Source organism: Squalius cephalus (genome assembly GCF_949319135.1).
Source record: "Squalius cephalus genome assembly, chromosome: 11".
Lineage (NCBI taxonomy): Eukaryota > Metazoa > Chordata > Actinopteri > Cypriniformes > Leuciscidae > Squalius > Squalius cephalus.
In genome coordinates this window covers 29360069-29374162 of record NC_137132.1, presented here as the reverse complement: position 1 = coordinate 29374162, position 14094 = coordinate 29360069, and the positions used below count along the sequence as shown (strand labels likewise).

The 14094-nt window shown below is 37.4% G+C and overlaps 1 protein-coding gene across 1 annotated transcript in view; it reads right to left on the bottom strand.

The window, feature by feature from the left end:
- The window catches only part of cog6 (component of oligomeric golgi complex 6), a 59111-nt gene extending 45666 nt beyond the window's left edge, over nt 1–13445 (bottom strand). Inside the window, exons 1-4 of the mRNA XM_079885856.1 lie at nt 13175–13445; nt 12234–12377; nt 10564–10635; nt 9865–9923 (exon numbers count right to left, since the gene is read on the bottom strand). Coding sequence (XP_079741982.1) covers nt 9865–9923; nt 10564–10635; nt 12234–12377; nt 13175–13330 — 431 coding nt within the window. The 5' untranslated portion in view covers nt 13331–13445. The remainder of the gene's footprint in view (nt 1–9864; nt 9924–10563; nt 10636–12233; nt 12378–13174) is intronic.
- Nucleotides 13446–14094: the final 649 nt, after the last annotated feature.

The following is a 14094-nucleotide window of genomic DNA, read 5'->3' as shown; positions in this document are numbered from 1 at the left end:
AGTGTGTGACAGAAAAGCTTATGTCAGAACAGCATGCAAATAAAATGTTTATCTGGCAAGGCTTTAAAAGCCAAGAACTGTAATGTCACATGAGCGTAACCCTACCGCTACATTGGTACACGTGATGTGAACGTTGTACAGTATGTTATGAACTGCATTGCAGCACGATACTATGATTTTAATCGTTCACTATCTAAAATCGAGATGTCGCACACCAGATGTTCCCCCAGTTTAGTACATACTGTTACCTTAACTCTCCCCATGGCTATGTGCTTGTAACAGTGTTTAACATGCCAAAGGAAGCATGTAAGCATTCAGGGGATGTGTCTAGTCGTGTGGACTTGCTTTGGGATCATATTCCATGTTTCCAGGTTTCAAAGAAGTATTTGGCATTTGCTTTAGGCCAGGGGAAAGATATCCAACCTGGAAAATTTGAACAATGAGAACATGTCAAAGATGTATTAAATGGCAGTAATTCCCCGCCACCCAAGGTTTACCTCTTCAGGGTGGGTGTGTGTGTGTGTGTGTGTGTGTGTGTGTGTGTGTGTGTATGTGTGAGAGAGAGAGTGTGTGTGTGTGTGTGTGTGTGTGTGTGTGTGTGTGTGTGTGTGTGTGTGTGTGTGTGTGTGTGTGTGTGTGTGTGTGTGTGTGTGTGTGTGTGTGTGTGAGAGTGTGTGTGTGTGTGTGTGTGTGTGTGTGAGAGAGAGAGTGAGTGTGAGTGTGAGTGTGAGTGTGTGTGTGTGTGTGTGTGTGTGTGTGGTGTGTGTGTGTGTGTGTGTGGTGTGTGTGAGTGAGTGTGTGAGTGTGTGTGTGTGAGTGTGTGTGTGTGTGTGTGTGTGTGTGTGTGTGTGTGTGTGTGTGTGTGTGTGTGTGTGTGTGTGTGTGTGTGTGTGTGGTGTGTGTGAGTGAGTGTGTGAGTGTGTGTGTGTGAGTGTGTGTGTGTGTGTGTGTGTGTGTGTGTGTGTGTGTGTGTGTGTGTGTGTGTGTGTGTGTGCGTGTGTGTGTGTGAGAGTGTGTGACATCGTAAATGTCAGAGAAGATGTAAATTACAACTCAAAGACAGAGGCAAGCTTGCTGGAAAGAAAACTGGAATTTCAGGCATCTGGCTTAATGGAACAGTTCACCGCTTTAATCTTTCTATTAAGCTTTATTTTTATTTCAGTTGTTAAGCTCTAAGCTGTTCCTAATCAATACTAAAAGAAGGAATCGAATATGTTGCACATTTTGCTTTCCAATAAATAAAAAGTTGCCAATTCATGACTTTCTCATCGCTTATTTTTTTTCCGTTAAGAATAGTATAATTGGTGATCGGTAACTGTGATCGTATCGGCCAATGCTGCTTCCAGTGACCGCTATTCGGTGATCAACCCCAAAAGTCCTGATTGGAGCACCCTTAATTTTGATGTTTTTATAGCACTAAACGTTTATTACTGCATTAAAAACTATGACTAGTGCATTCTTAAAACTTCTCTTTTTGCGTTTCTTGCCAGAAAAAAGGTCATATGGTGTGGAGTAAACAATGACAATTTTCATTTCTGGGCGAACTAATCCTTTAAGACTACAAAATCCCACTACATTCACTGGAGTGTAACAGTAAAAATTGTACTAACAGATCCACACACGGCAAGTTTTGTGCATTTATGCTCAGATGAGCATGGGTGACTTCACATCAGACACCACACTGTGATGGAGTGTGTTTCGTCAATCATCCTCTGGATCTCCTCATGAGCTATTCATGAGAACTTGCCGGTTCCACAAGATCACTCCAGAACTATAAGACGTCAGAGGAGAAGAAAAAAAGAAAGTACACTGAAAAAAGTGTGAGACCATGACACAATTTTCACTTCAAGTCAAGCAAAGTCTAAAAATATAAATATAAAAAGCACAAAGTCACATGGAATACCTAAGCGCAGTCTGTAAAGCTCAGTGCTCGTAACCGCACAATTGTTTCAAGACTTGCAGTCATGACCATGACTATTCTCTACAGCACTACATTACATATACAGCTGTGTTCAAAATAATAGCAGTCCAACTTCACTAACCAGATCAATCACTGTTTTTGGTCGAACTTATATTTCTACATGACAAATCATTTACTAGTAGGCGTAGTAGAGTAATAGTAAAAACAACAGACCCAACAGTCGTGACATGCATGCTGCTGATTTAGAGTAATTGAATCATTAATTGAAAGGCGCGTGTTCAAAATAATAGCAGTGTGGAGTTCAATTAGTGAGGTTATTCATTCAGTGTTATTCAACTGTCAAACAAGTGGCCCTTATTTAAGAACGAAGGCAGTACTGTACTGTACATGGTGATTATAGTGCATTTCTCTCTGAAAATCTGAATAAAATGGGCACATTGTTCAGCGCACTTTCATTAAAAAGTTGATTGGAGAGGGGAAAACATATAAAGAGGTGCAGAAAATGATAGGCTGCTCAGCTAAAATGATATCAAATGCTTTAAAATGGCAACCAAAACCAGAAAGACGTGGAAGAAAACGGAAAACTACCATTCAAATGGATCGAAGAATAGTCAAAAAGCCAATGATCCGCTCCAGGCTGATCAAAGAAGATCTAAAGTTACGTGTGAGTACTGGCACAATTAGAAGACGCCTATGTGAAGCCAAGCTATCGGCAAGAAGCCCCCGCAAAGTCCCATTGTTGAAAAAACGACATGTGCTGAAGAGGGTACGATTTGCCAAAGAACACATTGACTGGCCTAAAGAGAAATGGCGCAATATTTTGTGGACTGATGAAAGCAAGATTGTTCTTTTTGGGTCTAGGGGCCGCAGGCAGTTTGTCAGATGACCCCCAAACACTGAATTCAAGACACAGTACACTGTGAAGACAGTGAAGCATAGTGGCACAAGCATCATGAATTATGATATGGGGATGTTTCTCATACAACGGTGTTGGGCCTATTTATCATATACCACGGATAATGGATCAGTTTAAGTACATCAAAATACTTAAAGAGGTCATGTTGCCTTATGCCGAAGAGGAAATGCCCTTGAAATGGGTGTTTCAACAAGACAACGACCCCAAACACACCAGTAAGAGAGCAGCATCTTGGTTCCAGACCAACAAGATTAACGTCATGGAGTGGCCAGCCCAATCCCCGGACCTTAATCCAATAGAAAACCTGTGGGGTGACATCAAAAATGCTGTTTTTGAGGCAAAAAACCCCCAAGAAATGCAGAGGAACTGTGGTCTGTAGTGCAATCGTCCTGGGCAGGAATACCTGTTCACAGGTGCCAGAAGCTGGTCGACTCCATGCAACACAGATGTGAAGCAGTTCTCAGAAACCGTGGTTATACAACTAAATATTAATTCAGCGATTCACAAGAAAGCTAAATCTTCAAGCATTGTTCAGTTTATACAGTAAATGTTTGACTTTGTAAAGAAAAATGAACATTGCTATTTTTTGAACAGCCTAATATTCTCTTTTCTTCACTTTCTATAAAGTAGTAACAAATCTGATACATTTTTCTTCATGTTTTGATTTCACATAGAATGTGCAATGTTGTTTCCAATGCATTTGCATGTATTGAAATTAAAGATATTATAAGGATTTTGAGCTTTAATCACTTTTTTAAACACACAACTATATATGTATATATTATATTATATGTAACATTATATATTATATATATATATATATATGTAAATATACACATTATCAAGCGCAACATATTACAGAAATGAGTGGTGAAGACATTAATGACTCAACCCAGAAAAACAGAAGTCCAGAACACAAAAGCAGCAGGCTTGCCTACTTACTGACTTTCTTTAACTTGCTATGAGCATGGGGGTGTATGAAAGACGGAGAACATTTGTGTGGGTGGGTAATAAGGTCCCAGCTTAATTAGCACAATAAGATAACGGACCCTTCTGGATATCAGGATTTTCACAGCAAGCCTCCACTTACAGCAATATCTCTACCAGAGAAAGAGCCATCAAACTTGAAACTACAGTTTATCGAAGGACCCTTCAGAAACCAGAACAATAACATGGTTTAGACAAATCAAAAATGGTCTGAATGTTACAGTATGTCAGATATTCTTTCCCATCTATTGACAATCCATCAGAAAAGGTGCTGAGCACATCTCAAAATTACACTGGTTGGACAATCATCAGTTATCCGCAAAAAAAAAAATAAAAAAAAATTGCATTCCGAGGGATAAAAATTAGTTTGGGATTGGGGAGGTCATGTATTGTGTGCCATGAATTATTATCTGCCAAGAGAAACCACCAAATTATCATTAAATGTAGCAAACATCAAAGTTAATACAACAAAAGAAATAATAGCTACATCAGAAAATAAGGACATTTGTGTCTAATTTTGCAAATATTTTTACTTTTGTAAAGATTATGTTGGGTTGACACGACGTCTAAGTGTAACATTAGGGTCCTGAAGCAAAACCAGTCGAGAAACACAGGTTTACGGCATTATACTAAACTATCTGTGGCTGATCTCCTGTAATGAGTGTTGGATGCAAGAGGCATCACCTCACATCAGACTTCAGACAGGTGACGGGCTACAGCCTTCAGAATGACACTCACTTCTTGCCTCTTAATGAAAAGGTCTCTCAACGCCAACTAAAGCTTCACTGCTATGAGGAAGATATAATGAGAGGGAGTTGAGTTGATATAATGAAGGTTGTGGAAAAACAATGCTGCCAGGTCGTGGTCTGTTTGACTGTCCTTGGTCTTTTATGTTGACGCTTTCAGTGCTGTCGCAAAGCGGCATTTGCATTTATTCTAAGTTTCAAATGAAACAGTGCTCAGAGTTTTCCACTGACATCAAAGTGCTTTCAACATCTTTGATACAGAAGGGGAAAAAACATCATGTTACACCACAGAGAGTCTAGAGGTTTAAGAAGTGAAACATTTTGGGCTCATCCGGAATCACGCTGTAGTTTATATGCAGAAAGCGTTCGGGAGTAAAGAATAAAAACTTCAGTAATTGATCAAGCCTCTCAAAAACTTGAGCCTCTACATCAATCAATCATTTCAGTTAAATGAAGCTATGAAAATTAATAAATGAATGCATTTTGTATAAATCAACTACTGTTGCAGGTATTTCTGCCACAACATTTTTCTCACTCAATATCAGTGACAGAAAGGTCATCCGGCAAGATGAACTCCAGACTGAGAAAGCTGAACACCAGCAGCTGAGTATTAATATTTGAGATCCTGCTTTCTGTCCTCTTTGGAAGCATGACAAGCCATGTCCTGACCTGTCCGTTGCACAGCTGTCCCTCTGGGGACAGACACGATCAGGCAAGGTTAAAAAGCAGCTGGACAAGCAGGCACAATCCCATCTGGCTGATGAAAATGTCAGTGAGACAGGCAATGTCTCAACAGAACACCAGGACAACACAATGTGGAAGGACACTGTATAGAATACCCAATGTGACTGCATATGGGACGATGCAGCAAAACGTATATTAAATAGGTGTAAAGTGGACACATTCTACAGTTCTGCATTTTATTTTTGTCCCCTAAAGTCAACTTAATGGTAGTCATAATTTAGTTTTCATGACCATTTTCTAACTGACCCGTACATGAACGAATTTTCGGTGAAATTTCGTGAGCAAAAAGGTCCATTGTATATTGTCCATAGTCCACCTATGTAAGAAATACCACTCACAGCTTTCTCTAGGTCAACGCGGCGAATCCTTAAAGGGTTAGTTCACCCAAAAATGACAATTCTGTCAGTAATTACTCACCCTCATGTTGTTCAAACCCCCGTAAGACTTTCGTTCATCTTCGGAACACAAATTAAGATATTTTTGATGAAATCTGAGAGCTGGCTCACTTCTTCATAGGCTTCTATGTTATTATGTTATGGGAGGACCAAGTTGCTGAATATTACACATGTTTTGCAATGCAAAATTCAGTGATCATTAATAGACTCACGGTTATGGCATCATAAACAAGCCATATTTGAAGAGGAAGCTTTTGCATTCAGTGTAGCAAACAAAAAAGAGGAAGGGGCATCTTGTTTTAAGTAACACGTCCCCTTTAAACTGAATGAATTTGAAACCTCACGAAATTGCATGGAACGAACACTAAGCATTTTTATTGGCCTGGACAAATATTTCCTGACAGCGTTTTATTACAATACATTGCAGAAAAATAACCTCATTATAGTTTCATCAATGTCTCTTTCTCCATCTCCCTCTCCGCTCCATCTCTTCTCTCTCACTTGTCTGTCTTTGTGTGACACTCTGTGGATTTAGACAAACTCTCCTGCCGGACGAGTACAGGGTTGATGGCAGCAGAGCGTGGAGACGCCAGCTGTCCATCACAGCTGTCAGCATCTCCTTTGGTGCCAAAATCAAGGGCCGTTCCACAAGGTCAGAGATACGGTGGACTCTCGCTTCTAAAACAACAGGATTATTTCCTCTTCCAATCTCAGACTCGTTTAATCACACAAACCTCTGAACTTCCATCTCTCAGTCAGTTCATCTCTTAATCAAAAGATCTTATTCCGTCTTCACAATGTTCCCCATCCTCACTGAAGTCTGCGCCTCTTTTCCAAAGCCTAATGAGTTCCCAACCTACTGAGACATCATAAGCCCGTGCCTGGCGTGAAGTTTGTTCCAAAAGTTATGTTGACTTCCAACACCAGACAGCATCACACTTTTCCCCTCACATAGAATTCAATCCACAATGCGGATTGTGGTAAACTCAACAGGAAAAAAAAATTAATAAATGGAGAGATGAATAAACTTGTCAACTATAAATATACTTATATTTCATTCCGTGCTATATTAATATTTTATATACACGTTTAAAACGTTCAAACGTTTGAGCCTGTACGATTTTATTTAAAGTTAAAGAGGTTACTACTTTTAAATAGCAAGGACACAATAAATGTATTAAAAGGGACAGTAAAGACAAATGATTTCTGTTCTATAAATTCTCAAAATAAATATATAGAGAAAATGCTTTTCTTTTTAACTTTCTACTTATCAAAGAATCCTGAAAAAAAAAATCATCAAATCATCATATTAGGCTGATTTCTGAAGGAGCATGTGACGCTGAAGACTGGAGTAATGATGCTGAAAATACTGCTTTGATCACAGGAATAAATTATATTTTCAAATATATTCAAATAGAAATCAGTTCTTTTAAATTTTATTATTAAATTTTTTATTATTAAAAATTAATATTATTTTATTATTTATTTTAAAATTTATTATTAATTTTATTTCACAATGATTTTACTGTATTTTTGATCAAATAAATGCAATTGTCTTTCAAAAACAAAACATCTTAGATCACAAACGTGTGTGTGTGTGTGTGTGTGTGTGTTAATGCCAGACTAAACTGGAATCAATTGTGAGTTGCTTGTAGAGTATTTTAAAATAAAATTAAAAGTAGCAATATGTAAAAATGTGCTTAGAACTAAATCCTCCAGAATCTGCAACACTATTAGCAAACAAACATATTACAAATCACGGTAACACTTTATTTTACAGAGTCCTTGTTACATATGTTACATGTACTTACCATAGAAATAACAGTAAATTATGCATAATTACATGCAACTAACCCTCAACCAAACCCTAATCCTACCCTAACCCTAGAGTAAGTACATGTAGTTAATTAATATTACTCAATACTTAAATATATAATTACACTGACTGTAACAATGACACCTTAAAATAAAGTGTAACCCAAATCACTGCCTCATAGCAATTCTAAACACTCCACTGTCAATCCCACAATCCCCTGCATAAGCCTTCCGCTCAGCTCCAATAGAGATTGAACAGAAAACACACACTCAGCTCTGCACCAGTGAACATGTACATGCTGCCCATGGAAAGCCGACAGCAAAGTACCTCACTGCTATTTGTTTCTCTCCCTCCGCTTCTCATTGGTCCACCACATGGCACACCGAAAGCCCAGCAGAGTCAATGCACCGTCAGCCCTCTCTTCAATCAATTCCACTCAAATGACTTTCACTGGCAGTCTCTCAATGGTCATAAACAAGCACATTTCACCAGTGAGGGCCATAAACCTGATCTGTGGGTCGCAGGTAGCACAAGATACGCTGAATCTAGAGCCTCGATTTATCATTCTGTGCCTTCACCTTGAGTCTCAGACCAAGAGCCAAATTCCCTGATAGGATTTGGTTCGACCAATCAAGTCAACAAGGAACACAGTCGCATATACCAGAATCCTCTTCTCTCCGTGTCATTATTAACTTTTGAGTATCGCATTGTCTTGTTATCAGCGGCTAGCTTGTAATCAGTTGCATTCAAAGCAAAGCAGCAAAACAGATAAAGGGAATATTAATTGGAATTGCAAAACTGCACTATAGCAGGGATTCAACTTTCCAGCAGAAGACGATGAATGATTCATTGACCTCATCAAAAGATGGACATCACAGTGCTCAGCGGTGAACATGTGCACACTCTTTCAGATTTCTCTGATGTATAAATGGAAATGAGACTGGTGTAACACCGCAGTCTTGTCGTCTTCTGCTCTGAAAGGCTGCCCTGCTGCTAAGAATAGTCCAACTTTCTGATGTTTACCAGAAATAGAACACTGTGGCGTTCTGGTAGGAGTGCTGGATATTCAATAATTACAAAAACAAAAAAATTAAATACAGAACATTTAGGAGCAAACGTCAGTGCATAAAAACAGAAAAAATAGCAACGGTAGAAAGTGTCTTCTACTGACTGCACGGATGCAACGTACTCGTGCGTTTTATCTCTCAACAGTTTACGTTCACTACTTAAGACATAAATGACTGCGTTTACTTGCAAAGACATGGTCACTTTGACACATAAGTATGTGTATTTAACCGCTCAAGCCCAATTAGTCGACAAAAAGCATTTAGTTCAATTCTCAAGTGCTTTATAAGCAGTGGCTTCATTTGAGCGCCTCTCTGACAGCGCTGAGAAACAGTCAACCTACAAATTTCTACCGGTTAATCGGGTCGACCCAACCCCTATATGCAAATTATATTATTTGCAAATTATATTTTTATTTTAATACATGACATTTCCCTAAACACCAGGCATACTTAAAGTGAAAATCAGTTTTACCATGTTCTAAGTCTGAGGGACAATAACTTTCCCACTTTGAGTTTAATGAATCCTTTTCTTAGACATGGAATTACTGTACTTAAGGAAAGCTTGGAAACATTAATTTGTTACATTTATATAGCGCTTTTCTCTGCACTCAAAGCGCTTTAAATAGAAGGAGGGAATCTCCTCAACCACCACCGATGTGCAGAATCCACCTGGATGATCCGCCGGCAGCCATAGTGCGCCAGAACGACCCACTATACCAGCTTATTGGTGGAGAAGAGCCAATCAGTGTATGGGGATGATTAGGAGGCCATGATGGATGGAGGCCAAGGGGCAAATCTGACCAGGATGCCGGGGTCACATCCCTAATCTTTTTCGAAGGGCATCCTGGGATTTTGAATGACCACAGAGAGTCAGGACCTCGGTTTAAAAAGTTGCATATATTATATGATATTATATAATGCATTTTTAATTTATTTTATTAATAATAATTAATAAAAATGGACGCTTAAACGTCTGTCCTTTACCATATTTGATGCTAAAGGAAATCTGTCTAAATTTTGTGTGAACTATACACAATACATTTTGTCACGATCCATGATACATGTTGCATTTTTGTATTGCGATATATTGTGACACAATATGTTGTTACACCACAGGCTCAATATGATATTTAGTGCCACAGGGATGTTTTATTGTATCGCCACTCTTTTTCTTTTGATATTGCTTCAATATATGCCACCGTGCAAGCCAGCTCTCCAGCTATTGAAAACCTCATATCAGTCAAACACTGCAGAGCATTATATCAGACTCACTTCTCTCCTTGAAGTTTGTTGGTTTTCACAATCAAGTCCTGGGTTTGTTCTTTGGCTGCCTGTTGACAAACAGAACATGAGAGCTGGGTTATGGGGAAAAAAAGCATGTTGGTCCTTCAACTTTGCAGATTCTAATATCTTCTTGAAATTGCTTTTAAAGTCCACCGTGTTGAAAATCAAAATTTTAGTGTTGTTTATATGTCTATGTGGTGTTTTTAATATGCTTTGAGACAAACCAAGTATATTTGCTGAGTATTTTCTCCTTAAAACTGCAGTGAACTAAAGACAGTCTCAAAAACACGGTTTGAAATCGCTGGTGTTTCTGACGTCACAAACTACCTTGTAACCAACCAGGTCAACGAGTGATCGTCAGGTGTGAGTGAGTGGAGGCGGGGCTAATTAGCATATTCATAGAACCGAATATACTAAATGAGGCAAGGGTGTAGATTTAGATATAAGATATTTTAAGGCATGAAGACATTTATTTCAAGGAAATAATGTTTAAATATGTCATTTTGGTCATCAAAGATGAGTTTTAAGTGATAAAATTATTGACTATAGGAGGACTTTAAACTTTTATTTTGTGAATGTTCTGGAGTACACTGGTATATAGATGACCTCAAAAGCCAATAGATATTGATATAAAGCAACAAAAGTCAGATGATGATTGTGATTCTGAAAGCAAACATGCATGATTACCTTTAACCTGTTGGTCATTTCTTCACAGCAGGAGCTCATGGCCTGAACATCTTCATGAACGCTCTCTAGTTCCTGAAGCAGAAAGACACACTTAAGATCTCTGAAGAAGAGTCCAACACAGCAGCAGAAGGTAAGGAGCTTATGTGCAAATCAAGCAAAGTTTATTGTGTAAATCACATTTACATTTAATCAGAAGCTTTTATCCATAAGAATTTATAATAAGATGAACAGCAACATTTGAAAACAGTAATATTGTGAAATATTATTTCAATTTAAAGTAACTTTTCTATTTTAATATATTGTAAAATCTTTTTAAATGTAAAAATTTAGTATCCCAAAGCAACATTTTTAAATCCTCCAGTCTTCAGTGTCACATGATCCTTCATGAATCATTCTAATATGATAAGTTGATGCTCAAGAAACATTTCTTATTATTATCAATGTTGAAACAGTTGCTTCATATTTTTGTGGAAACCATGGATTTTCCCCCCAGGATTCTTTGATGAATAGAGTGTTCAACCAAACAGAATTTATTTAAAATATATATATATATATATATATATTTTTTTTTACAATGTAAAAGTCTTAAGTGTCACTTTTGATCAGTTCCTTGCTGAATTAAATTCTATAAAAAATTTTTTTTTATAAATCTTTAAGTAAAACGCATAAATATACATTGTAATTTAATTTTTTAAATTAAAAAAATTTTAAATTAAAAAATATACATTGTAATTTAACTTTTTACATATAAGAGGTCTTTGTACCATTAAAACATCCTGCAAATTTCATAGCTTAAAACATCCTCGTCATTATAAACAAAGCATTTATTTAATCAAGCTCGAAAAGCTTGTTTTGATATTGCAGGATCTGTGACGTCACACGGGCAAATATGGGCATATGCCTGCCTCCCGAGCAACACTGACGAATAGTTAAATCATCGCATCATAGAGCTGTCGTTTGCCTACACCGGATGCGAGTGCCGCGTTGCATCAAAGGCGAATAGAACCAATTATAATCACAGGATACAGTATGCAGAATAGATGCGCGTTCAGTTTCTGCGCCTGAGGATTATATGTTTGTTCAGAGAATTTGACTGCAGATTGTTTTGTAAACGAGGCACAGTGTAACGGAGAGTTGATTAACAGATGATTAAAGCAGTCAATTTCATTGGATCTGACAGCAGCTGCATCACAAACCGTAAGTAAATTATTCTTAAAAACACTTGCTCGCATGCAATAGCGAGTTGGCGTTGATATAATTTCCCATGCACTGAAGTTAGCCAATCATAACAGTGGCCGTTTACTGACGAGCCTTAAAGGAGCCGCGTCTTAAAAATGGATCATTTCAGACAGAGATAATATTTTTTTCCAAATATCTATTTGTTTTTTGTGCAAAAAACTTTAAAACGTTATAAGTAAACCTCAAGGAACATATTCAAATAATTGAAAAAAATCCATGTCGTGACCCCTTTAAAATATAATGTACACTGTGAGACGGCAGATCAAAGCACCACAGGCAGCTTCTGTAATGTAATAGTTTTGGATTGTTTTAGTCTGAGCTGCCTCAAAGAAATGGTTGTCAACTTAAAAAAATATATATGGCGTATATATTTCTGTACCTATAAACCTATAATGAGCTTCCAACTGCTTATGCTCTGCCTGTAAATTTACCTCCGTCACTTCTTTAAATATCCGTACAAACTCTTCATTGATGGACAGGCTGCGTCTCTCGATGTCTCCCCGCAGGTTCCTCCTGGTTCTCAGACTGTTCTCAGTGAAAAACACGGAGAGAGATTTCAACGCTTCCAGCATCTCCTAGAAATACAGAAAATAAATGAGACAACAGGACCTTTATTGCTGATTGTTTATCAACTGCATCCTGCCTACAACCCATACGACATGAAGATCATGGCTAGACACATCAGATGATTTACAAAGTATCAAAGCAATATGTCTAATCTGTACTGAAAACTTTCTTCAAATATACTGTGGCAGTGCAGTACAGTAGTGATGGTATGGAAATGCAATGGCCTTTTGATATGAAATAGTTTCAAAGTTTGGATTGGGCAAGATGTTTTTAATGTTTTTAAAAGAAATCTCTCATGCTCCCCAAGGCTGCATTTCTTCAATTAAAATACAGTAAAATCAGTAATTGTGTTTTCTATTTCAGTATATTGTAATTCATTGATTAATAGAAAGTTTGTAACAATGTAGTAATGTTTGTTGTCACTTTAGATCAATTTAATGTGTCCTTGCTTAATACAAGTATTAATTTATTTTTATTTTTAAATACCATAGTACATAAATGTCAGCATATTTTACTTTCAAGAACCATAGATTTACCATGTTATAACATGGTAAAGTATTTCATATCGTACACCACCTTCCTGAAATGTTGTCATTTTTGGTGCTTTCTTTGTTCAGCTTTATTATCTCTGTTTAAACCAAGAATGCATCATGGCTATTTATTTAAGGAAACGGAAGAGTATGTTATTTAATATAAAATTAATATGACACCGAAGTTTTATTATTAACGTTAATCATTCTTGTAAAGAGTAGTGACAGGTGCACTGCGAGGCTAATGCGAGCTGACCGTAAGTTAACTCACAGACCTTGTCATTATCCAGCCTGGTCTCCAGGATCTTGTTGAGTTTTCTGGACAGAGGGTTGTTGGTCTGCGAGGAGGACACATTCACGCTGCTGTTAGAGATGTGAAGGCTTGAAGCATCAGTTGACAGCTCTGCTTTAGTCTCTGCCATCATCAACATCCACGTCAACCTCCAGGAAGCTGTTTTGAGTAACCAGAAAAACGTCCCACTGCAACAAGCCCTGAGTGCTTTAGTTCCGCTTCCCAAGTCGTGCTTTTTGACATTGAGCTGAACAATAATATCTCCAGAAATGAGAGTCTCGTCTTTTGAGGTTGTCATTGAAGGGAAATGTTTAAAGTCGACATGAAACGGAAGTTAAAAGCGATAAAAGTTTTTCTTCCCTGATGTGATGTATCGGAGTAAAGCGGCTTATTGAACAAGAGAAAAATGTCGGGCGGAACTTTTGTCCTTCGGGAACTGATTGGATCATCGTGTGAGTGACAGGTTGCCCCGCCCTCGTGTCAGTAAACACGTCATCAGAGAAGACATTTCGCTGCAAGAGGGAGGGGGAGTTATTTTGATTGGGCAAATGAATAAAATTAATAAAAAAAAATAGGCTGAACAAAAAGAATGATGTGCACGGAGATAAGTCTGTGTTTTTGATTTCATGGAGAACTTAATAAATAAGGTCAATAATGTTTGAAATATTTGTATATATTTTAACAATGTATTTATAAAATAAATATTTAAATAAAAAAAAAATCTAAAATATATTTTTAAATATATTTTTACATTATTATAATGATATAGGCCTATAATAATAATAATAATAGCCTATTATTATTATTATTATTATTATATTTTTAAATATATTTTTCTGTAGTAATTATGTAGGTGTTTTGCATCAGGATGTTTCGAGTGCGGAGCTATGAGTTTCTCCACAG